This window comes from Bison bison, unplaced genomic scaffold (genome assembly GCF_000754665.1).
Source record: "Bison bison bison isolate TAMUID 2011002044 unplaced genomic scaffold, Bison_UMD1.0 scf7180017864146, whole genome shotgun sequence".
Taxonomy (NCBI): domain Eukaryota; kingdom Metazoa; phylum Chordata; class Mammalia; order Artiodactyla; family Bovidae; genus Bison; species Bison bison.
This window is the reverse complement of record NW_011494718.1, coordinates 3,407,078-3,432,318: the sequence shown is the minus strand read 5'-3', so window position 1 is coordinate 3,432,318 and position 25,241 is coordinate 3,407,078. Positions and strand designations below refer to the sequence as shown.

General features: G+C 41.2%; 1 protein-coding gene across 1 annotated transcript in view; it reads left to right on the top strand.

Moving 5' to 3' along the window:
- Nucleotides 1-17,050, top strand: part of TRIM2 (tripartite motif containing 2) — a 128,288-nt gene extending 111,238 nt beyond the window's left edge. Inside the window, exons 10-13 of the mRNA XM_010840799.1 lie at nucleotides 5,988-6,156; nucleotides 7,216-7,286; nucleotides 11,743-11,883; nucleotides 12,884-17,050. Of these exons, the coding sequence (XP_010839101.1) occupies nucleotides 5,988-6,156; nucleotides 7,216-7,286; nucleotides 11,743-11,883; nucleotides 12,884-13,036 (534 nt within the window). The 3' untranslated portion in view covers nucleotides 13,037-17,050. The remainder of the gene's footprint in view (nucleotides 1-5,987; nucleotides 6,157-7,215; nucleotides 7,287-11,742; nucleotides 11,884-12,883) is intronic.
- Nucleotides 17,051-25,241: the final 8,191 nt, after the last annotated feature.

The following is a 25,241-nucleotide window of genomic DNA, read 5'->3' as shown; positions in this document are numbered from 1 at the left end:
TTGAACATCAGGAAGTTCATGGTTCACGTATTGCTGAAGCCTGGCTTGGAGAATTTTGAGCATTGCTTTGATAGCATGTGAGATGAGTGCAATTGTGCGGTAGTTTGAGCATTCTTTGGCATTGCCTTTGTTTGGGATTGGAATGAAAACTGACCTTTTCCAGTCCCGTGGCCACTGCTGAGTTTTCCAAATTTGCTGGCACATTGAGTGCAGCACTTTCACAGCATCATCCTTCAGGATTTGGAATAGCTGAACTGGAATTCCATCACCTCCACTAGCTTTGTTCATAGTGATGCTTTCTAAGGCCCACTTGACTTCACATTCCAGGATGTCTGGCTCTAGGTGAGTGATCACACCATCATGATTATCTGGGTCGTGAAGATCTTTTTTGCACAGCTCTTCTGTGTATTCTTGCCACCTCTTCTTAATATCTTCTGCTTCTGTCAGGTCCATACCATGTCAGCCTTTAGTCAGTCACAAATTGTTTGGTACAATTTTGAACCATAGTGTTGTGGTTCATAATGTAAGAACTGAAAGGAAAAGAAAACGGGGGCTGTCTCCAAAGAGAAAATGTGAGCTGAGCTACGACGTGCAGGGAACCCATCGTTCAGTGTACTTGTTGTCACTCCCAGCATCATCTTCTGTGTCTTCCGCCGATCACTGAGGAATAGAGTGCTGTTTGATGACAACAGAAATCTCTTTTCCAACAAGATCATCTCCAACCCATTTTCTACATTTGTTCCCAAGATGATGCAACACTTTGTCACAAGCAGTGTCTTGCAGGCCGTGTGCAGTATCGTCCCCGTCCCGGCCCCTGCTGGTCCAGGCTTCTTTGTCAGTGGACAGCATGAACTTTAACTCATTGGAATACCAGTTCTGCGGCTTATTAACTGTTTGACGTTTGGCAGATTGCATGACTTTCTTAAGCCTTGATGGCCTCGTGTTGCAAATTTGGATTTAAAAAAAATCTGACTTACAGGATTTGGATAAGGATTACATGAGATATTATTTCTGGATTTTATATGTGCCTGGTGTGAAATAGGCATCCAGGAAGCGTTCTTTTCCAGTGCCTGTCCAAAGCATCCCGTCTGTTGGATCAGCTACGATTCCGCCTTCATGACCTCATGCTGGCTCCTGGTGCTCATTCCTTCTTTGTCCAGACTTATACGGGGACGGTGCTCTTCATAATCTATTCTGAAATCCTAAAGATGCGTGAAATTCACTTAGTCTCTTACTGGAAGAATTTGTATTTTCCTTTGTGTGTTTGTTAGATCACAACAGTCACCCCATCAGTTTAATTTTAAAAAGTTACGTACTTATTAACCCTCAGGTTGGAGCCTCTGTTTTCGTGGGGCAGCTTTTGTTCAGACTTGGAGAATAAAAAGCTATCAACTCTAATTCCACCATATTGCATACCAATCTTCAGTTGTCCTTTATTTTTTTGTTCCACTGCTAATTTAATGACTGTATCATGGCAATATGCACAAGTTCTCTTGTCTTGCTGTGTCTCTAACTTCGTCCTCTTGTTTTCATAGTTGTATTTGTGGTAAGGCTTACCCAAATATGACAGCTTTATCATTACTAGAATGAACAGTCTTCAGTGACCTCTTGAAAATACTCTTCTAATTTGGAGATAACCCATTTATTCTAGTTTAATACTCTAGCAAAACCATGACCTGTTGTTTCAAATTTAAAAACTAACACTAAAATAGTTATTGAAAGTTTTATATCTGAAATATTTTATATCTATTATATTAAAACAACTTGAAACAGTAGTTTTATATTTAAGAAAGCAAGGTTTCCTGTATCAAACATTTCTCATTCAGTGGTTCAGTATTCTGTATGTAATAGGCTTTCTTCTTGAAGAACTGGATTCTGATAGTGGGAAGACTGTTGGTAATAATTGGAATAAACATGAAGGAACACTTATGCCCCCTAGAGGTTTGGGGGAATGGATATGGTATAGTTGCAACATACTCCTTTTTTTTTTTTAATCAAAATCCAAAGACTAAAAGGTTATGAAGTGAAAAAACATTTGTACTTTAATGAGATTTCATCCAAGTGTGATGCCCATGACCATAAACAGAGAGATATTTATTTTCTTCTTTGGTGGAATTCAGTAAAATTAAACAGATGCTCAGGAAAACAAACTCTTAACACACATTTAGATTCTCTGTATTTATTCCTAATAGTTCTAAGGATATAGTTTCTTATCTCCTTTTCTTTGTTTTACTCACCAACTTCTTAGGCCTAATTTGATTCCTCTCTGCCTCTTAAGTTTTTCCTTTCCATCTTCCCTCCTGACTTACATCTTCCAGTCCATCTGGGAACCTTTTGTGACCTCAGAACAGGTAAAGAGACCCCTGGCCACCATATTCTAAAATACCTCATCTTTTCTTTCAATTTAAGGACACATTTCTTGAGTTAAATATTTTCGTTTAACTTTTCCAAAGCCAGGGTCTAAAATATCTTTGCTTAGTATTCTGTTTAAATAGGGGACACATTGTCAGTAATTCTTATTTCACTTGGGAGAATCTAGTGCAGCTAATCAGGAGTGATGAACGGAAGTGGAAGGAAAAAGAGGTTTTGGTTCAACATTTGCATTGTTTTCTTTTAGACATGTGCTAGTTCTCAAATGGCTGTTATCCCTTATTTTCTGTTTTTATGCTACATAATTATCATCCACTTGGTATTATGTGACTGAGTCATTCTAAGTAACAACCATTATTCAAAGTATTAGGTAATGATGATGTTCTTGTTAAGCATCTGAATTCCCTCTTACCTTTGATCTCTACTGCCATAACTTCCATTCACACATGGAAGTATATAAGTTTTTTTTGCAAGCTCTTGTGTTATAGTCTCTGGTCTTTGAGCTAGATTGCAAATATCAGAATTAAATTAACCAACAGATTCCCTTGCAAGAATGCCAGTATTTCCTTTCTGAATAACTGTATCTCTTTGTTCTAAAGAGATCAGATCTGAATCTCAGTAATTTATAAACTTACAAGAATGAAAAATCCTACATGGCAACCCACTCCAGTATTCTTGCCTGGAGAATCCCGTGCTCCTCTACAGTCCATGGGGTCTGAGCTGGTCATGACTGAAGCAACGTAGAGCCCAGCGCTGAGCCTGAAGCTCCTCTGTGGGGGTGTGGGGCCCGCCTCCCTCTCTCCACTTCTCTCTGCACATATCTGCATGTCTCTGTGAGGACAGAAGATAATCCTGCCCGTCAGGTATAATATAAACTGAAGAGAGTGGGAGAGAGGGAGAGTGTGTCTGACACTCCTTTATCCTCCAGAATCTGCACGACCCAGGAGGCAAATGTCATCGCTGCCGTTTTGTAGATGAGGAAACTGAGGTTCAGAATGGTGACAGAATGAACTTTGCTCTGAAATTTTGATCCTGGGTGACTGGACAAACTGTGGTGTCATAAAAGAAATTAGGAAATTCAGAGGTGCTAGTTTGGGGTGTTTTTTTTTTTATCTCTTTTTGTTTTTTTAAATGGTTTGATGTTGATTGAGTTTGAGATAAAATCAGCCACGGCTAAAGATACAGATTTGAGAATCTTACACATGGCAGTGAAAGCTGATGCCATAGCATAAATGAGATTTTAGAAGTGTGTAGAGTCGAGCTGTCCAATATAGTAGCTACAAGCCACTTGTGAATACAGAGTTCTTGAAAGAGGACTAGTCTGAATTGAGTTGTACCATGAGTGTAAAGTATACACTGGATTTCAAAGATTTAATCCCCCCAAAGAATGTAAACCAGTTCATTAATAACTTTTATATTGATCACTTATTGAAATGGTAAATTCTGGATATAGTAAGTCCTCTACATATGAACCTTCAAGTTGCAGACTTCCACAGATGCGAGCGTGTGTTCCCAGCATGTCTGGTGCACATTGTTGCCTGTGCGCATCCTCTGCAGGTGGTGCTTTTGTGTACTTTATAGAGTACAGTAGTGCAATATCTTTATTTCAAGCCCGGGATGTCAGAAGTAGGCATGAAAGCAATGGTGACGTGGTTGGTATTGCTGAGAAGCACCAGCTCTTCACTGTACTCCTGTACTTTTCAAGGTACTGTACTGTAAGATTAGAAACGTTTTCTGTATTTTTTTAATGTATTATTTGTGTGAAAAGTACTATAAACCTATTACAATACATCCAATTTTATTTCAGTACAGTATGGCCGATTGTATTAGTTGGGTACCTCGGCTAACTTTGTCGGATATATGAATGCGCTCTTGGAATGGAACTTGTTCATTTGTAGGGGACTTACTGTATATTAGATTAAATAAATACATAATTAAAATGAATTTTCCCTGTTTCTTTTTTCTTTTTGATGTGGCTACTAGCAAACTTTAAGTTACATGCGAAACTTATGTTATATTCCTATCAGAATAGCACTAACAGAGAAAGGGAAAATAAGGGGTCTAAAACAGAACCTTTGAGAATGTAATGTTTTTCAGAGTTTAAGTTTTTAAGTTAACATGTAATATATGCAAATAGATTTTTCAAATAAGTCTACAGAGGAGAGTATAAAATGAAAAGAGTTTTTCCTGCCACCATTAATACCACTTTGTATCATATAGACACTATGTGGTTTCTTAATTTCTCTTCCAGGAATGTATATGCATGTAAACACATATTTAATACAGGTGGGGTACTGTTCTGTACCTTGCCTTTTTCAGTATCTGAAGGTTTTCATTAAAGCACAGAGAGCTCTGCTTCAGCTGACACTTTCCGAGCCTGGTGCCAGGGAGGACTGTGGTTCTTGCCTCCCTGTCACCTCCCAGACCCTTTCCCCCTGCTCCCTCACCTTGGATGCACCTTCTGCTCCCTTGTGTGTGACCTGTATCATTGGGGTATTGTTCCTCGTGGCTTCTGAGATGGCCTATTGAATTCTCGCAAATCTACCAAAGTTAACCCTTGACACTGGGCACTTCCAACAGGGCGCAGTAGACAGTGCCCTGAGGCGTCGCTGAGGGCAGGTGCTGTTTCTACCTCTTCCACAGGGCGCACACTGGGGCTCGATCAGCGTTTGTGGAATTAATAAATAAATGGGCGAATGAATAAAGCCCGTCTTTATGAGTACTCTAGGAAACAAAATTATTGAAGATATAAGACATGCATCTTACAACAAACAGGCATTGATACACACACTATACTCAGAAGAGTAAGGTCTTAAATGCGTATGGTATATGTTTTATAGAAATCTAATGCTTTTATCCCATTTTAAAATACTGCAAAGACTGGAACCATTCAATGAATTACCCTGCAATAATGCTAGACTTTTCAAGTTAATATATTGAGTGAATATTTGTTGAGTACTTGTTAGGAAGTGTGCTAGGCTCTGAGTACACAGTGCTGGATGAAACAGACATGATATCCACCTGTGTGGAGCTCTAGTCCAATGGCAGATGCCTGGCCACTTTGATATTAATTATGATATTTAATAAAGAAAGTGACTGCTTCCTTTTAAAGACTGCTTAATATGTACTGTACTCTAAATGCTTTACTTACTTTATTTTACTTTATACATATTCCAGAAGTAGCAGTGGAAGTGATTAAGGTCACTTTTTGACATTTATAATACTTAAGAATCTAAAACTTAAGGAAAAAAATCAATGTGTGCTATGGCAGATGCTATAGCAAAATGGACACAAAGTGAGTGACAAGCATGAGACTGTCTTCCCACTCCTAATCCAGTGGTCCCTTGCTCCACCAAACTGCCTCCTTACAGAGGAATTGTGACTCCGGTTAAGGGGATTCTAGAACATTTTTGGTGGTGATTCCTTAAAAAAATGATTTCATATAAATATCAGTAACAGATAATGGATGTGAAAAAGACAATTTTCAAGACAGATGATTGTGGCCCATGAGTAGCTATGCGCCTGTTTGAACAGCCAGGTCAGCGTTTGCTGACACCCTCATCCGTCTTCATGCTCTGCAGTGCTTTCACCTTCATTTCCGCACTTGTTTCTAACAGACAAAAATCGGATCAGGAAAGTTGATGGGGCCCAAAGGAGTGTCTGTGGACCGCAACGGGCACATCATCGTGGTGGATAACAAGGCGTGCTGCGTCTTCATCTTCCAGCCGAATGGGAAAATAGTCACCAGGTTTGGTAGCCGAGGCAATGGGGACAGGCAGTTTGCAGGTACACTCGATGGTAATATGTAAACCCCCTTTTTTATGCTTCTTCTGCTCACAGTTGCATGATGTTGGAGCATGTTGAGGGCGCCGCATCCCCAGTGTGTTTGCCGGCTTTGGGAAAGACACTGGGGATGGAATCTAAGCGAAAGCATGGTTAGATGCTTCTCAGGGACTTTACCCGCAGTAAGTGCTACTGCAGCCCGTGTGGGCTTTTACTGGTGGCAACTCAGAAGTCTAATCTTCAGATATTAACATTGAATAAAATAGTTTTTAAATGAAAATGTTTGAGGAACTATGGAGAGCCTCCTGTTTCCACCTGACTGTTGCTTTATTTAAGTTTCTGAATGAGAATATTTTTCACCTAAGTGGTTATACGAGAGCAGAAGTGTAGAATAGCACAGGGAAGGCGGTTTCTTTTACTTTTCTCTTTGGTGTGCCACTTTGCAGTCACAGGCTTACCTCGTTTTTTTTTTTTTTACATCTGCAAGAGGCTGAAAACAGTTGATTACTTCTTTTGAGAAGGATGCTTTTGGCGGTTCACATTAATTTGCATAATCTTTCTTTATGCTTTGTCTCCAGTTCTGCCAAATTCTGAATGTCGCCCAAAATTATAAAGTGTGGGTTTCTGAGCTACTTGAAAAAAAATTATTACACGCTGGATATTTTTCCCTCGGTGCTCCCAAGAGTTACCATGTCTCTCTTCGGTGGGAGCTGAGGGCCCTCCCTGTGTGACTGTCGGGGAAGCTGGCAGAGGTGACTTTCAGATGGTGGTGTGGAGAAGGAATTCCGATGCTTACTGCTCATTCCACTCCATGAGGGCTGCTGGAACTGTCAGCTTGATTTGGAAGAAGGCAGAGCAGACAGCCACAAGTGTAGAATGCTATCGAATCTGTGTTATCTGAAGCCAGAGGTCTGGCTGAATGACCTTTTAAGAACCGAATCTATAGTTCTTTGTTTTTTCTTAAATAACTAAGTTAATATATGAAGTTCTGTAACTACTGTGTTGTTGTAATCATTTTTGTTGTTATGGTTATCACATGTTTTTTTCTTATTTTTATTTCAGGTCCGCATTTCGCAGCTGTAAATAGCAATAATGAGATTATTGTTACAGATTTCCATAATCATTCTGTCAAGGTACCATAAACACATCAATTGTTGTTAACTTTCAATTGCTTTAATACAGGAATCAGTCTGGGAGAAAACATGAGACTCACCTATACACACAGGACCTAGGGGATTAACCTAAAAGAGCAGATCTTTGCTTCTCCTAAAAGATGCAGGTTTTAATTTGGACACACAGACTTTGCAGAGTCAGAAAAGTGAACAAAATATTGTGCCAATAAGTTTCTTAATTTGAAACTGGTGTAAATGGAGATGACTTGAAAATTAAATTTTAAAAAGCAGTTGCTTGAACTCAGAGAGGCAGAACTTTCTGAAGCTTAATGTTTTGTGGCTATTTGATAAATTAAAACAGATGACTTTTTTCAGTTTTCTGCACCTAGGGCCTTACAAACAAAAGTAGATATTAGAACTCTGCTGCCGCAACAGATTTGGGGAGGGAAACAGCCCTGGCATCCATTCATAGAGTGTCCTTCATACATCCTTCACACACGTGGTGCTCCCCACCCCTCCCCCAAACACTGTATTACATCTTCCTTAGTAGGTAGAGTGGGGAGAAAGATTTGACCTCTATTATGAGCAAATCAGGAGAAAATAGAGTGGTTCAAAACCAGTGTCTCACTTACTGGAACGAGAAAACGCTTGCTAGCATTCTAGACCAAGCTTATCCGAGTGTAACGTGTGCTCCACGTGTAACGTGTGCAATGTCGGGTGGCCTGGGAGTGCCCTGACAGACACTTTTCCTTTCAGAGTTCTTTGTCTGTTTTTAGGGTTACCTTCTGTTTATATCAAGTGATACAGGTTTGCACTGATCCTAGAAGTGTAAGTAAGCTCACTTAAATGTTTTAAAGTCAGGCATTGCAGATGTGAGGGAGGGTAGAAGACAGCATAGGGGAGGCCAGTGAGTCAAGTTTGCGCTTAGAGACAACCATTGAGCACTCAAATCTAACCATCAGTCTGCCAGTGTGGATGACTGGAAGAGCTAAATAGGGATAGGATTCTGACACCAAAGGAATGCTCTTCACTGCTGGTTGTCCCCAGCTCTTCCTGGAAGAAGGTGTCTTGAAGCTGGGTAGATAAATGGAAAGGCCTCGTGCTTTGGAGATGGGGCCAAGTCTCCGTGCAGAGAGGGGAGCACAGTGGGCCGTGGTGCTGGGGCAGGCTGAGGGGAAGGATGCCCACCGTTGCTGCTTCCTTGAAAGGCCGCTTCCTGCCATGGGTCTCTCCAGAGTTGCTGCCTGAGTGGCAGGGCTCCATCCGTGTCCCCCTCCACATACACACACCTGCCCAGGCTTGGTAAGAGGAAGAGAACAATGGGAAGGTCTTTTGAGAATGAGGGATGCACACAGCAAAGTGGCAGCAGAGCCTCGGCCTGTGGCCATTCTCCCAGGGGGCTGTCACAGTCCTGTGGACGAGCATAACTAGAAAAGGACCACATGGGCCATCATGACGCTCCCTCCTCTGCACTCTGTTTATAGAGCGGCCCTTCATTTAACCGTTGTGCATTGAACAAGAAGGAAACCCGTATAGGTCTCAGTGGTGCCAGGGCCAGCGAGGCCTGGCCTAGGTGCCACCACGCCCAGCAGAAGACGTGACAGTGGCCAGGCTGCCCTTTTCCACTGAGCACAGCTGGGGCTCAGAGCCTCTCCTTTCCCTTTGCTCGAGGCAACTGTGTGAGCCAGCTGGCCTCGGTGAGTGGGAGGATTCCTATTTACCAGTCCTAACATTGTAGGAAGAAAGAAAACATATGTAAGTAGCCAAAATGCAAGGCAGAGAGCAACAAATGCCTTTTTTAAGAGTGGGTACGTATAGGGACTCCCCTGGTGGTCCAGTGGTTAGGACTCCGCTTCCAGTGCAGGGGCATGAGTTCAATCCCTGGTCGGGACTGAACGGCCAAAAGAGATGCACGGCCAAAACAGACAGGAAGAATAGGTACACGTAAAGTTCTCTAAATATCCAGGAAAAAAAGAGAAGATTTCCATAATTAAGACTATCAGGGAAGACTTCCAAATGGAGGTGGTATTGAGGTGAACAGAATTTTGAAATCAGAAAAGGACTGTCATCAAAATGATAAAAACTTACAGTAAAAATTTATCAAAAAAGAAAACTATAAAAATGATTTCAGCTCATACTTCTGCCTCTTAGTGTGCTTTCATCTGAATAAGTTATAAATAATTAAATGACATTTTAGGTGGGAAAAATAGAAAATATGAGAAATTTAAAGTCATTAAAATTGTGAAAACATTTCAGGTTTTCAGTACTGTAGAGGCAGTTATTTAAACTCAACTTTTCTCTCATTTAGAGGGAAAAAACCCAGTCATTTTGATTTTTCTCTTCTCTTTGACAATTGTTGCCATGTAGCTTTTATGAAATAGTTGGGCTTTTTTTCTTTATATAACGTGGGCAGTTAACAAGAATTCTTGATTTAAGTCACTTCTCTGTTGATAAACATAAAAACCTGAACTATAGGTCAAGGGTAACAAGTGGGCTAATTAGTTCTTTAGCTACCTTCACGATATACATTTTCCTCATTGCAAAACAAGATTAAATTAGCCTTCATAATTTCAGAATGGAGCAGAAGCGTGTAAACTGTTTGAATTATGTCAAGGAAAACATGCTGACTTAGAGAGATAAGCAAACAAAATGATTATTTGTATAGCTTTTTTTTTTTTTCATTTTTATTTTGTATTGGAGTATAGGACCCAATGGTAAAGAATCCCCCTGCCCAGCCAAAGACACAGGTTTGATCCCTGGGTCAGGAAGATCCCCTGAAAAAGGAAATCCCACTCCAATAATCTTGCCTGGGAAATCCCACGGACAGAGGAGCCCGGTGGGCTATAGTCCATGGGGTCCCACGGACAGAGGAGCCCGGTGGGGTCACAAAGTTCGGACGTGACTTAGTGGCTAAACCACAACAACATTGGATTTACAACATTGTATGAGCGTCAGGTGTACAGCAAGGTTATTCGGTTATACATATACATACATCTTTTATACATACACATCTTTTCTTTTTCAGATTCTTTTCCCATTTAGTTTATTACAGAATATTGAGTAGCATTCCCTGTGCTGCATTAGATCCTTGTTGATTATCTATTTTGTATATAGTAGTAGGTACATGTTAATCCCAAAATTATGTGAAGGAGATAAAAAGAATCAGAAAAGATTTTAAAGACACGGCATCTTAGTAAAAGTTGATTCTTGTCTCTGTCCTTTCAAAGAACCAAAGAGGTAGCTTATTTACTTGGCAAGCATGTAACTAATTCAGAAAGCAGGCACGACTTTTTCATTTTACCTTAAAGAAAATTTAGGCTTTAGAGTTGGAAGCGTCTCACTTCCCCATCATAAGAAACTAAAAGAAATAGCATCATTTTACTCTTTCATGATCACAGAGATGGCAGTAAGAGAATCTTGAAAAGGTTCTGAAAACACCTTCAGATTAGATCTGTGCTCAGGCTTAGTGACCTCTCTCGGGTCCTCGTTTTAGAAACCTCACGCTCATGGGTGCCTTGCATATAACACTTTTTGATTTGTCAGTGAGTTTTTCTACATGTGTTGCATGATAATGAAGGCATAAGAGAACATCCTGAACGTGTTCAAAACCAGATCTTCAAGATAAAAGTTATGCTTACTAGTCTTATCATTAAACACATATTAAAATGCTAATTCTCTCAATGTTAGTAATCTGAGTAATCTACAATTGGTACATATACTGTAACACTCTATTAATAAGAATATTTAATTAACCACAGTAGTCCAGTGCTGGCCGTTATCAGATATTAGAGAATTTGAGAATTCTGCAGTTTCGTTTAGCTCCCTCTTCCATCATCCTCCTTCATGGGCTGTATTCATCAAAGCTTATGGCTATCTATTCTAACTAAAATATTCTGAGAAAATCTATTTTAAAAAGCCATTTTCTTATTCCTCAGTTGCTGCCATCACACACACACGCACACACATACTCACTTGGATTTTCCTTGCTATAAATGTGTGGTCCAGCCACATTTCTTGTTATGTTGACTTAGTAAAATCGTAGTAAATTCTGAATATCTGGCCTAACAAAAAGCTCTTACTTTCTGATTCAACTTTGAGCAATTGTCCATCCTGTTAGAAATACAATTTCTATTCTTGAAATTAGATATTTATTTAAATGCAAAAAGAATAATGTGTTTGGAAATTACATCTCTACTTACTCATAGTACCTTATATTTGTATATTTTTGATAATTTATAACAGAAGTATTTTTCACATAGTAATACAACCGGATATAAGCTAGAAAAAGAAGTGGTTTAACAAATAGTAAATCAGATTTAGATAGTAAATTTGGGAACCACAAGTTATATGTGGGGTCTAGTTTGTAAACTCCCCGTTTTTGAAGAATGTCTTAAATAATCTGCTCAGATATTTTTTAAAAACCAGAATGTTTGCTTAACTATCTTAGTTTAAAATAACTTAAAAATATCTCGTACAGGTGTTTAATCAGGAAGGCGAATTCATGTTGAAGTTTGGCTCAAATGGAGAAGGAAACGGGCAGTTTAATGCTCCCACGGGCGTAGCAGTGGATTCAAATGGAAACATCATCGTAGCCGACTGGGGGAACAGCAGGATCCAGGTAGACGGATTTATTTGTTTAGAGTGATCGCTGTTTGTTGAAAGTGAAGTCCCCCAACCTGGAATGTTTTCCATTTGTTCATTGGTTAGGTGATTAGGCTGTAAACAGTCTAACCAGAAGTGCCAAACTAAGGAAGGTGGAATAGAAACAAGTCAACCCAGGGTGCTCTGGGCAAATCAAGGAGCATTCCCAAGTCGCTCTGAGAACAGCAGTGTTCGGCAGTTGAATCTGATGATGGATGTCCTCTTCTCAGGAAAGGGGTCAAGACTTTAAATGTAACACTGCATACTTTAATTTCTCCAGGGTATTTATCTTGCTTAATTATCCCAGTGGACATCTACTTTTGAAAAAGGTGTTCTGTATCTGATGGGAAGCCAGCAGCAGACAAGGGGCTACAGTCAGGAGGCAGTGCTGAATAGGGCCACAGATGCTCGGCTGTTTGTGCTGTGGCCCTCATCACACCTGCCTTTTGAAACACCCTATAAGCCAAACAGAATGGCCAGAAGAAACCAGTCTGGGCCTGGGAAGGGAAAGAGTTCTTTTTATTGCATCATAGCAGAAGCTTACTGACCAAAAAAGACCACTTTCTGTCCAAATGTACGATTTTCTTGTTGCATGTTGACTCAGGACATTCTTCTGTGGTCTAGTTGCCAATTTTTCCCTCTTGTGCTTGGGAATAAAAGAAGATAGTGAGGCTGGAAGGGGAGAAGTGAAAGCTCAGGGTGAGACAGAAGGGTGGTTTGTTCTTCGGGCCCCATCCAGAGCCGTTCCCCTCACATGGGACCTCTGTGAGCGTGTCAGCTCACACGGGGCACAGAGAGTGAGGGGGGGCTCAGGCACGGTGAGTGGAGGGAGGGGCTGTGGGTGAGTGCGGCCTAAACAAGCCTGGGGGCTGCGCCCGTGTTTCCAGGTAAGAAACGTCAGCATCAGAGGTTTCCTAACCCCGGCTTCTTCCTGTTCCTCAAACTTCACCTGTCACACTCTGACTTTATGTTTACAGGTGTTTGATGGAAGTGGGTCGTTTTTGTCCTACATTAACACGTCTGCTGATCCACTCTATGGCCCCCAGGGCCTGGCCCTAACTTCAGACGGCCACGTGGTGGTTGCAGACTCTGGAAACCACTGTTTCAAGGTCTACCGGTACTTACAGTAACAGTGGGCGACTGGACACCCCCTTACAAAGATCTTACACCATAAACTGGAATGGATCTCCTGACGCAGGACCAGATACTAGACTTTTCTTGCTAGAAGGAATCATCGGTGAACTTTCCAAGGTTATTTCTGAATGTAACAATTTCCTTAAAAACTGCATATCTGATTTCCATAATCCACGTTTAGAGTTAAAAAAAAAATCTCTTCTACTGAATCTATAAAAACTGCAAAGTTTTACACCTGTGAACTATGTCATATAGGACAGGGATTTATGTAGTTTAACTAATTTTGCAAATCAAACAAGCATTAAAAAAAAACTAGAATATTTAAAGGCATTTGTTAATCCTGTGAGTGATAGCTTTTGTGCAGAGCTTCCAAAAACAAGATGAAAACAAAATCTGTTATAGTTATATACTTTATTTAACCTTGGTCACAAGACCCAGGGGATCTTCTAACCTCACTTTTACAGTAGAGATTAGTCTTGTGACATTTTTTGTTTATCAGTAACTACATATAACATTACTTTGGGAAAAAACGAAAGCTGTCTTACAAAATCCTCCCACCTGGGATTAGCAAGCCTCTTGAGTTTAGCACTTAAAAAATCAATGCAAATCTCCCACCCTTTCTGAGTTTGATCAAAGATCTTCTTCATGTGTTTCTTTGCACCTCGCTCCTGCTCACCTTGTATCTAAAAACAAAGTTCATTTTCAGGGAAACCTGAAATTCCTGATACTTTGAAAGGCATTTTACGACAGTAATGCTACCTTTTGGTAAACCAGCGGGCCCCGTTAACTCCAGGTTAATGCACTGGAATGTAACCAAGGCAAAGTCAGTCACATTCTCTGTGCCGTGCGCTCACACGTGTCTCTCCTCTCCCACTTCACGAATGCGAAAGCTTTACCTCTTGCAAAATGTCAGCACATGTAGTAGGACACCAGTATCCTAGGACAGAGAGCCATAAGCAGCCCTTTGGAGGACGGATGGTGTCAACCAAAGGCATGTGATTGATCAGTGGTCTCCCCTTAGAAAGCAAGTGTTACCAAAGTCGTGTTATCGCGAAGGCATTACAGGTAAGGGCATGTTATGGTTATTTATCATTGTCTAATGACTGTAGAGGCATTAAAGGACTATGTATACATGATTAGGGTAAGGTAGAATGTATCATATATATATTTAGCTGAACCTTTGGTGTATTGAAGTAGGCAGCACTCTGAAAGACAGAAGCAGCTTCAGCACATTCCTCAACTGCACCGTTTAACGCCGTCCTCATAGAGCAAGCCCTAAAGCAGGTTTCATTTTTGCCATTTTCCAGGAGTGCTGGTATTGGTTGACTTCTAGTCAGAAAATGGCCTTCTGTGCTTTCAAAAACAAAACGAAAAACAGGTCGAAAGAAACAAAGTTGAACTTGAGTTACATTTAAGTATAAACGCATTTTGAGACATGGTAAGAATAATTTAGTCAAATCTGATTCTGTAAAATAAGATGTGGTGTATTTCCACTGTTTGATTTTCTACTCAGTTCTACCAAATAGGATGTCATGTTTGGCATTTTCGATAATGACTTGGGGACCTTTTTCACTGAAAGCACCTTAAAACTGTACTATAAAAAAACATTTCCCACATGTATAACTATGTGAATGTGATGTTTCTTTTTTCCTAATGTCAGTGGTGAAATGAGTCTTTGAATTTAAACATTGATGTTTAACGAGCACTTCCTGGGTGCCAGAGACTATTCAAGGCACTGGGTATAAAGTCATGGATAAAACAAACAAAGCCCCCTGCCCCTTTGAAGCTTACACTGTAGGGCAGGAATGTCATTTCACCATTAACTAACCTTCTGCATAAAAGATAAGCTAGACTCGATAATTCCTGAAATGTTTAAAAGGAAAGGTTTTAAACTAGTTAAATTAATTTCAGTTTATTTTCACCAGTGAAAGTAGCTTCCTCTGTAGACTCTGTCATAGGCCATGGATCTTAAGGCTCGTTTACTTAAAGGGGTTTTTTGCACATTCAAATTATTCTTGTGAATTTAGAAATTAACCAGCCATCATAACGTATTAGACTGGGTACCTTAATAGAAGGAACACAAAGCTGATTTTTTTACATGTCAATATTGGAACGAAACTGGAATAAAAGAAGAGATACTTTGATTCAGACCTGTCCCACTACCTGTTCCTAAAACACATGCTATGGGCACTCCAGGAAACACTATATTTCCCCAAAATATATATAATCCTATATGTTAAAGTATAAATAACATTTCGAATTTGGATACATATGTGCATTTACTGTATCTCTTGGTAAGCATATTTTAGGGGGAAAGTGCTGCTGCTAAGATGAATAGACAAGATTTAAATGGAGTTTTGTCACATTCTAAATGGTTTCTAGTAAACTGAGAAGGATATAAAATAAGTGACTTTTTGTTTCTGTTCTACCATTTTTGTTTGATTTCTGTTTGTCACGTGTACAGAACCTGTCATACATTCATGATAAGTAGCACTGAAAAACTACCCATTCAAATTTCCCCTGGGCACTTACGGCAAAACGTTGCCAGTTAGAATGTAATGGTCGGTGACGATGCAGTCCCTCCCCAGTTACAGATATTAGTAACTGTATCTCCGATACAGACCTCCCCTGCTGGACATGGGGAGGTGGGTGGAGTCACTTGACCACTTAGATGAATAAAAAGCCTTTATGACGCTTAGCCATTAAAAAAAAAAAAATGGTTCTTAGTATCTTGATCAAACTTTAGTCTCCAGTAACTAAAGTCCCCAGGTTACCTTCTTTTAATTTACTCTTCGACTAGATTTGAGGCAAATAAATACTAACAGGTCCATGCAACTAGAATACACTTGCTTCTACTACTAAATATACAGGGTATGTACTAAGGGAGTTAACTGGAATAGCAGTATGCTAGCAAGTGTCTATGGATCCTTAATACTAAAGGGGTCACATAAATGCTTTGGTAATACTAAGTTAATTGGAGGAAACAGCAAATAAACATCAGGTAATCTGCAGATTACTTCAGATGGAAAAAATCTTTATGTACATTTGAACTGTACGGTATCCTCCTTATTCACCAGCTTCTGAAAAAGGGAGGAATATTTTTAGTTTAATAATTTAAAAGTAAGACATTTCCAGGTAAGATAAAATTGAAGGTATTTGCTGCAAACATTGTTTCATTTTGCTTAAAATTGAAAGTCGTGATATTGTTGCATTCTGTAAATGTTACAGGGTTTTAAACTTACAATTATTTTAATATTTTTGATAACTAGGAATCTAGCATTGCCATAAAGGAAACTAAGTGCCCATTAAAGATTTGTTTGGTATAAATAAATAATTTTTTGTTTTGTTTTAAATGACAGTAAGCTACAAATCATGATGTTACACTTTCTGAAGATGAATTGTGTGGCAGTGATTGTATAGTCTGTGGAGAATGTGTGGAAGCTATTAATATTCTAAGATAGATGAATAAATGGGCTATGTTGTTCCAATGAATGTACAGCACTTCCAATAACTTTTGAAAGCAACACAGCCTTAAAATGTTTTTGCTTTATGACATGGGAATGTTCGGTCATCAAAAGACTTTATTCTTAGAATTCTTTAGATCATTTTCAATTCTATAGCCTTTCAATCCTATGTATGAGTATGAGGGATTTTTGTTTCTTTTTTTTTCTTTTAAAATTTTGTACATTCCATCTTTATAGGTCTGTTTCATATATTTTGTGTATAGAACACTAAATCTTGCGCTCTTTGACATTGGTACTGATATATTCTCATCATTGTTCTTTTATGAATCAAAATGCTGACTGCCTATTTAAAGAAGAGAATAAACGCCGTGCATCAAAGTGTTTGTATGTTCGTAGCTACATACGTACCACAGTATTTTGGATGCTTTAGTCTACAATAAATCTTTAAATTAATTCTGTCTTGAAACATAGGAGAAACAAGATTCATGTGTATATCTTTACCATGCACAAAATCTCAAACCATTATAATAAAGCTTGTTTTCTCCATTTCTAGGCTGAACGTTCATTTATTTAACCTGCCGTTCTCTCTCTCAGTGAAGGAAACTGAAGACACTTTGTAGAACATGTGGAAGATACCAATACCTTAATCAAACTGTTCATACGAGTGAGAAAAGGTTTAGTTAATGGGAGTGTTTTCTTAGGTTCTCTTTCTGACAGTCTCTTGTTGGTATCTAGAAATGCAGCACATTTCTGTTAGTTTTGTGCCCTGCAGCTTTACTGAATTCAGTTGTTCATGCTGGTACCTTTGTGGTGGCATCTTGAAGATGTTCTGTGTTCTGGCATCATGTGGTCTGCAAACAGTGATGCTTTTAATTACTTCTTTCCAGTTTGGATTCCTTTTATTCCTTTTTCTGGTCTGACTGCTGTGGCTACCCAATACTATGTTGAATAAAAGTGATCAGAGCAGTCATCTTTGGTTTTTTTCCTGATCTTTGAGGTAATGCTTTCAGCTTTTCACTGTGGAGCATATTAAGTATAATGTTAGCTGTGGGCTTACCAGTATAGCCCCTCTATACCCATTTTGTTGAGAGTTTTTATTATAAATTGATGCTGATTTTTGTCAAAAGCTGTCTGCACCTGTTGAGATCATTATATAATTTCTGTTCTTGATTTGTGGATGTTGAACCATTGTTGCAGCCTTGGGATAAATCCCACTTGATCATGGTGTATGGTTCTTTCAATGTATGGTTAAATTCAGCTTGCTGATACTTTGTCGAGGATTTGTGCACCTGTGTTCCTCAGTATTGCATACACGTTAAGTCGCTTTAGTCGTGCCCGACTCATTGCAACCCCGTGGACTGTAGCCCACCAGGCTCCTCTGTCCATGGAATTCTCTAGGCAAGAATACTGGGGTGGGTAGTGGGATTGGCCTATAATTTTCTTGTTTTGTGAAATCTTTGTCTGGTTTTGCTTTCAGGATGCTCCTGGCCTTGTAGCATGAGTTCAGAAAGCTTTTCTTCCTCAGCAATATTTTGGAATAATTTCAGAACATTCTCTAAATGTTTCATAGAATTCACCTGTAAAGCCATCTGGTCCTGGACTTTTGATTGTTGGGAGGTTTGGGGGGGTTGGGGTTTTTTTTTTAACTGATTCATTTTGGTAATGGTAATTGGTCTGTGAGCAAGCTTGGTCCTGGGGTCTGGCTGCAGGACGCATGGGTCCCAGAGCTGGTGTTATATAACTAGTAGGTGGGGCCAGTTCTTGCCACAACTGACAGTGGGGTCTGGGGTGTTCCAGAGTTTGTGTTGACCTGCTGGTGGGCAAGACAGCCCCCTCCCCCAGGCCCAGGTCTGGTGCTGACATGTTGACTGGGGCCTGTCATAGCAGGCCACAGGACTGCCGTCGTCCCAAGGCTGGTGTTCCCCCTGTGGTGGGTGAGGCTGGTCTGAAGGCTGGAGCAGCTTACTAATGGGTGGACCCAGGGCCCAGCAAACTGTGGGACTGGCACCTGCCTGCTGGTCAGCAGAGCTTGGTCCTAGGATTCTCTGGCTGCAGGGCCCTGGGGGTTCCAGGTCTAATGTCCGTGTCCTGGTATGTGATGCTGGGTCTTCAGCCTTCAGGTGGGCAAGGCCATGTCCAGGGATGGCTGTGGGCTCAGGGATTCTTAAGGCTGCCTCTCTGCTCTTGGATGGGGCTGTGTCCCTGTCCAGTTAGTCGCTTCACCTTACGTGCCCCAGCACTGGTGCCTCCAGGCTGGTCAGTGGTTGCAGAGTCGGTCTTGAGGCTAACAGGCTGAAGGAGGACTCCAAAATGGCGCTTGCCAGCTCCAGTGTCTTTGTGGGAGACTGAGTTTTCCAAAAGGCTGCCACCAGTGTCTGTGAGTCCAGAGTGAGCTCCAGCTGCCTCCTGTGTCTCTAAAAGGACTCTCCAAGATTAGCAGGTGGGTGTAACCTTCTTCTGTGGGTCCTGAAGCATGTGAGATTTTGTGTGTACCCTTTAAGAGTGGAATCTCTATTTCCCTCAGTCCTCTGGGTCTCCCAAAAGTAAGCCCTACTGGCCTTCAAGGCTAAATACTGAGGGGTTGTCTCCCCACTGCAGGACCCCTGGGCTGGGAACCTCAAAGCTAGGGTTTGGACCTTTGAGAGAAGCTCTCTCCTTTGAGAGAAGCTCTGCAACCATAATTCTCTTGTGTGGAGGTCACCCAGCCAGGGGTAGGAGTCTCGACTGTATTGCAGCTCTGCGCCTCCTGCCTGTCTCACAGTTCCCTTAGTTCCTTCTTTATTTCTTCAGTTAGAGAGGATCTTTTCTGGTGGGTTTCGGTCTTTTCAGCAATAGTGCTTAGTGCTTACAGAGTTGTGATTTTGGTGCGCCCGAGGTCTTTCTGCCCCATCTTGGGAACTCCATCCCATCTGACCTGTGGTGCCCCACAACGCCTGAGAATAGGTAAGCTCTCAGTCTTGAGTAGTGTATGAACTTGATGCGTATTCATTTATTCTCTTAGGAAGGACTCATGTCTTTCTTCATTGATTATAAACAAGTCATTGGTTTAAACATATGCATAGAGCATTTTTCCTGATTTATTTATGGGCTTTTTGATTTTTCATTAAGTCCATGATTTATATTTTGTGTGATGAGATAACACTAAAAGTTGTTATGATTAGAGTAGCCTTTGTTAAAAATAGAGGAACACTACAAAAACTTCCCTGTTTTACTTCTTGGAGGGTTAAATTTCCATAACAGATGGAAAGTCTGAAAGAGGTGACCTGAGTTAGTCTGGGAAGGAGAGATGAAACAATAAAAATGAGAAAAAGACCGAACGTTACAGTGCTAACTAGTAATTGTGAAATTAGTATTATTGACACCTAACTCTGTTTTTCACTTACTCTTTCCATTTAAGCAAGTAGGAGGTTGTGGTGGTGGGCTCTTTGGAGGTGAGTGAGGCACTTGCCCAGGCTTTAGTACATCTCGGATTATACCCATAATCTTGGTTCATGTAAAGCCAGAGACGCCACTTTCCAGAGCAGACAAAGGCTCAGTTAAAGGCGGTTTGTTATCACAGGATAAGAGGGTAAGAGGACGGACAGTGGCAGTCTGCCCTCAGCCCGCCTCCTGCCTCTGCTTTGCTGCTGTGGTCTGAACAAGATGCCCATGCACCTGTGGATACTAGGCTTTGGGCTGTGTGTTAAGGGCTGCTAGGACAAATAATAAGACCTGTATTCTCTTAAGAGCTTACAGTGTGGTTGTTGAACTAGACCAGGTAATTACAACACTATGAACTGCTTTTATATACCTTCATTAGCAAATATTTACTGAGTCTAGGGTCCCATTCTAGCTACTAGGGAATAGCAGTAAACCAAAAAAAAAGGTCTCAGTTCCCATGGAGCTTTATCCTACTGGAATGAGACTTAAATGAATATGTACAGAGCTGGCTACATAATTAATAATGCCTGGTACAAAATGAAAATGCAGGTCCCCTCATTCAAAAGAATGGAAAGACTTTTCCCTTCTTTCTGTGGTGTCTGTTTAAGCCTGTGGTGGTGTTTATTTGCTACGTAACGTCACAGTCCCTGGGGCAGAGGGATATTCACCTGGTGCGTGAGGACGCTCACATACACCTGAGGCTCCCACCATGACTCAGACTTGCTCCACGTGCCCAGTCATCACCCCCCTGAGAATGGAGGATGATGGGCTGTTGAGAGGGGCCAAGGATGCTAGCAGCTGTTAACTCACCCAGGGGGAAGGCAGAGAGGTGTTAGTGGGGACCGCCAACCCAGGCTTGCTAAAAGAGGGCAAGAGAGCAAGCTCTCCAGGGGAGAACTAATAGTTCAGTATCGTGAGGCTAGACAATGCTCGAGAAGAAACGATGAGAGATGAGGCAGAGTTAACAGAAAGAGTTAGTGTCCCTGTTTTCAAGGAGTTTATATCCCAGATGGAAAGATTCAAAGAGCATTAATACCTATAGTACAGAACAAATTAAGGTCGGTGTCATAAAAGAAATGTCAATAACCGTGATGGAAAAGTCCAGGTTTTCACATGTTGGGTGGGGACAAGCTCTCTCCTCTGTGTTCACCTGAGACTTCCACAAACTTCCATTCTCTTGGGCAAAAAAAAAAGATAAGTTTGTAAAGATTTTTAAATGCCAGAGAAATGTACGTACCTTTAGTGGAAATACACACACCTTTCCTCCTCTCCTGTCTCATCTTCACTGCTTCCTCACTCCCAAATGAATCATAAAGTCACATGCAATTTTTGGTTTTCCAGTGCTGAGGAAAGTTATGTTTACACTACACTGTAGCCTATTAAGTGTGAAGTAGAATTATGTCTTAAAAAACAATATACATACCATAATTTTAAAACATCACTAAAAAATACTTTAATAAATTTTTTAGAAAAAATGCTAGCCATTACCTGAGCCTTCAATGAGTTGTAGTCTTGTTGCTGGTGGAAGATCTTGCCTCCAGGGTGGTGTCTGCTGACTGATCAGGGTGGTAGTCTTGAAATAAGACAGTGAAGTCTGCTGCATTGATTCTTTAATGAATGATTTCTCTGTGGCATGTGGTGTTGTTTGATAGCATTTTACTCACAGAAAACTCCTTTCAAAATTGGAGCCAGTCCTCTCAAACTCTGCCATTGCTTGATCAACTAAGTTTATGTAATGTTCTAAATCCTTTGTTGTCATTTCAGCAGTCTTCACAGCATCTTCTCCAGGAGTAGATTCCAGCTCAAGAAACTACTTTCTTTACTCATCCATAAGAAGCAACTCCTCATTCATTCAAATTTTACCGTGAATTGCAGCAATTCCGCCACATCTTCAGGCTCCACTTTGAATTCTAGCTCTCTTGCTGTTTCTAGTACATTTGTAGTTCCTTCCTCCACTGAAGGCTTAAACCCCTCAAAGTCATACAAGAGAGTTGGAATCAACTTTTCTCAAACTCCTCTTACTGTTGATATTTTGACCTCTTCCCATAAACCACACATGTTCTTAGTGGCATCTAGAATGGTGAATCCTTTCCAGAAGGTTTTCAATTGACTTTGCCCAGATCCATCAGAGGAATCACTATCTATGACATTTATAGTCTTATCAAATATATTTCTTAAATAATAAGACTTGAAAAGTCAATTACTCATTGATCCAAGGACTGCAGAATGGATGTTGTGTTACCAGGCATTAAAACATTAATCTCATTGTACATCTCTGTCAGAGTTCTTGGGTGACCAGGTACATTGTCAATGAGCTGCAATATCTTGAAATAATATTTTTTCTGAGCAGTAGGTCTCAACAGTGGGTTTAAAATATTCAGTTAAACCATGTTGCAAACAGATGTGCTGTTATCCAAGCTTTGTTCTTCCATTTATAGAGCAGAGGCAGAGCAGATCGAGCATGATTCTTCAGGGCCCCAGAATTTTCAGATGGTGGGTGAGCACTGGCTTTGACTTAAAGTCACCAGCTACATTAGCCCCTAATAAGAGTATCGGCCTGTCCTTTGAAGCCAGGCCTCATGAACCAACCTCGGCCAGCTTCAAACTTGTCTTCTGCAGCTTCCTCACCTCTCTCAGCCTTCAGGGAATTGAGGAGGTTTACAACCTTGCCATGGAGAAGGCAATGGCACCCCACTCCAGTACTCTTGCCTGGAAAATCCCATGGATGGAGGAGCCTGGTGGGCTGCAGTCCATGGGGTCGAGAAGAGTCAGACACGACTGAGTGACTTCACTTTCACTTTTCACTTTCATGCATTGGAGAAGGAAATGGCAACCCACTCCAGTGTTCTTGCCTGGAGAATCCCAGGGACGGGGAAGCCTGGTGGGCTGCCGTCTATGGGGTCACACAGAGTCGGACACGACTGAAGTGACTTAGCATAGCTTACAACCTTGCCATAGACTAGGCTTTGGCTTTAGGGAATGTGGCTGCTTTGGTTGTCTCTCCGGATCCCTCAGACTTTCTCCACATCAGCAAGAAGGCTGTTCCGCTTCCTCATCATTCACGTGTTCGCTGGAGCAGCACTTTTCATTTCCTTCAAGAAATTTTTCTTTGCACCCACAACTTGGCTGTTTGGTGAAGGAGAACTTAGTTTCAGCCTGTCTCTGCTCCCGACATGCCTTCCTCACTAAGCTTAATCATTCCTAGCTTTTGATTTAAAGTGAGAGACTTGTGACTCTTCCTTTCACTTGAACACTTAGAAGCCATTTTAAGGTTAGTAACTGGCCTAGCTTCAATATTGTTTTGTCTGAGGGAAGAGGGAGCCCTAAGGGGAGACAGAAAGATGAGGAAATGGCCGGTTGGTCGGTGGAGCAGTCAGAACACACACAACACATATCAGTTAAGTCTTCTGTCTTATATGGGCATGGTTCATAGTGTCCTAAAACAATTAACAATAGTAGCATCAATGATTACAGGTCACCATAACAGATAGAATAATGATTAAAAAGTTTGAAATATTGGAAGAATTACCCAAATGTGCAATAGAGACACAAAATGACCAAATGCCATTGGGAAAATAGTGCTAATAGACTTGCTCGACAGAGTTGACACAAACCTTCAAAGTGTACAAAACAGTGTCTGCTACGTGCAAGAAAGCAAAGCATGATAAAGAGCTGTGCCTGTTTCAGCACATTTCTGCCACAGGTTCTCTTCTTCCAGGAACTCAAACGTAGACAGGCAAGGAATACTGAGTTCCCCAGATTCCTGTAGGGATTCCCTGGTAGCTCAGTTGGTAAAGAATCTGCCTGCAATGCAGGAGACCTGGGTTCGATACCTGGGTTGGGAAGATCCCCTGGAGAAGGAAATACCAACCCACTCCAGTATTCTTGCCTGGGAAATTCCACCGACAGAGGAGCCTGCTGCTGCTGCTGCTGCTAAGTCACTTCAGTCGTGTCTGACTCTGTGTGACCCCATAGACGTCAGCCCACGCACGAGGCTCCCCCATCCCTGGGATTCTCCAGGCAAGAACACTGGAGTGGGTTGCCATTTCCTTCTCCAATGCAGGAAAGTGAAAAGTGAAAGTGAAGTCGCTCAGTCATGTCCGACTCTTAGCGACCCCATGGACTGCAGCCCACCAGGCTCTTTCGTCCATGGGATTTTCCAGGCAAGAGTACTGGAGTGGGTTGCCATTGCCTTCTCCAACAGAGGAGCCTGGTAGGCTACAATCCGTGGGGTCACAAGAGTCAGACATGACTTAGTGACTAAACCACCATCAGATTCCTGGTCTAGAAGAAAAGTTGTGGGTAACAGATGGGCATGTCCCTTTGGGCCTGCACACTCCTTGGCCGTGGGGAGTGATGTGGCTGGAGTGGGGCCAACATGCCCCTCTACAGAGTAAGGTCTAGGGCAAGTGGCAGTCACCCAGATGGAAGGGCAGCACTGCCTGGAACATAAAGGCCACACTGAAAGGAGTGGTTCATCCTCAAAGGTGTCTGGTTCATCCTCACGTTCTCTGCAGGCACAGATATTCAAATTTTTTTAAATGAAATTAATGTGTGCTTAAGGGTTTTGTAAAACACCAATCTGTTTAATAAACCAATGCCATTTGAGTACTATAACAAATGCTAGGTGGTGGATACTTGATCCAAATTCATGATGCTACAAATATGTATTTGCTTTCATACTCAGCTTATATACTACCTCTTCCTGGAGAATCCATGGATGGAGGAGCCTGGTAGGCTGCAGTCCATGGGGTTGCTAGGAGTCGGACATGACTGAGCGACTTCACTTTCACTTTCCACTTTCATGCATTGGAGAAGGAAATGGCAATCCACTCCAGTGTTCTTGCCTGGAGAACGCCAGGGACGGTGGAGCCTGGTGGGCTGCCATCTCTGGGGTCGCACAGAGTTGGACATGACTGAAGTGACTTAGCAGCAGCCTGCCCCATAATATTGCAAAACTTGGAGCATCTCAAGACGTCTGAATGGTCTATCAGATAGTTTCAGAACTCTGTTGGTGAAAATAGTAAATGGGAAAGCAGTACTCGATGCAAATATATAGATTTTTCCAAATAAAATATCCTTTGTTTTTTCACCTGAAAGCCATATCTAGTTATCCCTAAGCCAATGACTAGGTGACGTTCTTGGAAACCTGGTAATTTATTTAATATACATTTATTGAGTGTCCATCATGTGTCAGGCACTTTATTAAGCCTTGGTGATACCAAATGGTTGGCTCAGTTTTTGCCACAGAAAGGAGTTTGATATTAGAGGGAAGCTGTCCAAGTAAATAATTACAAAGTGAATCGGGGTGCTGTGA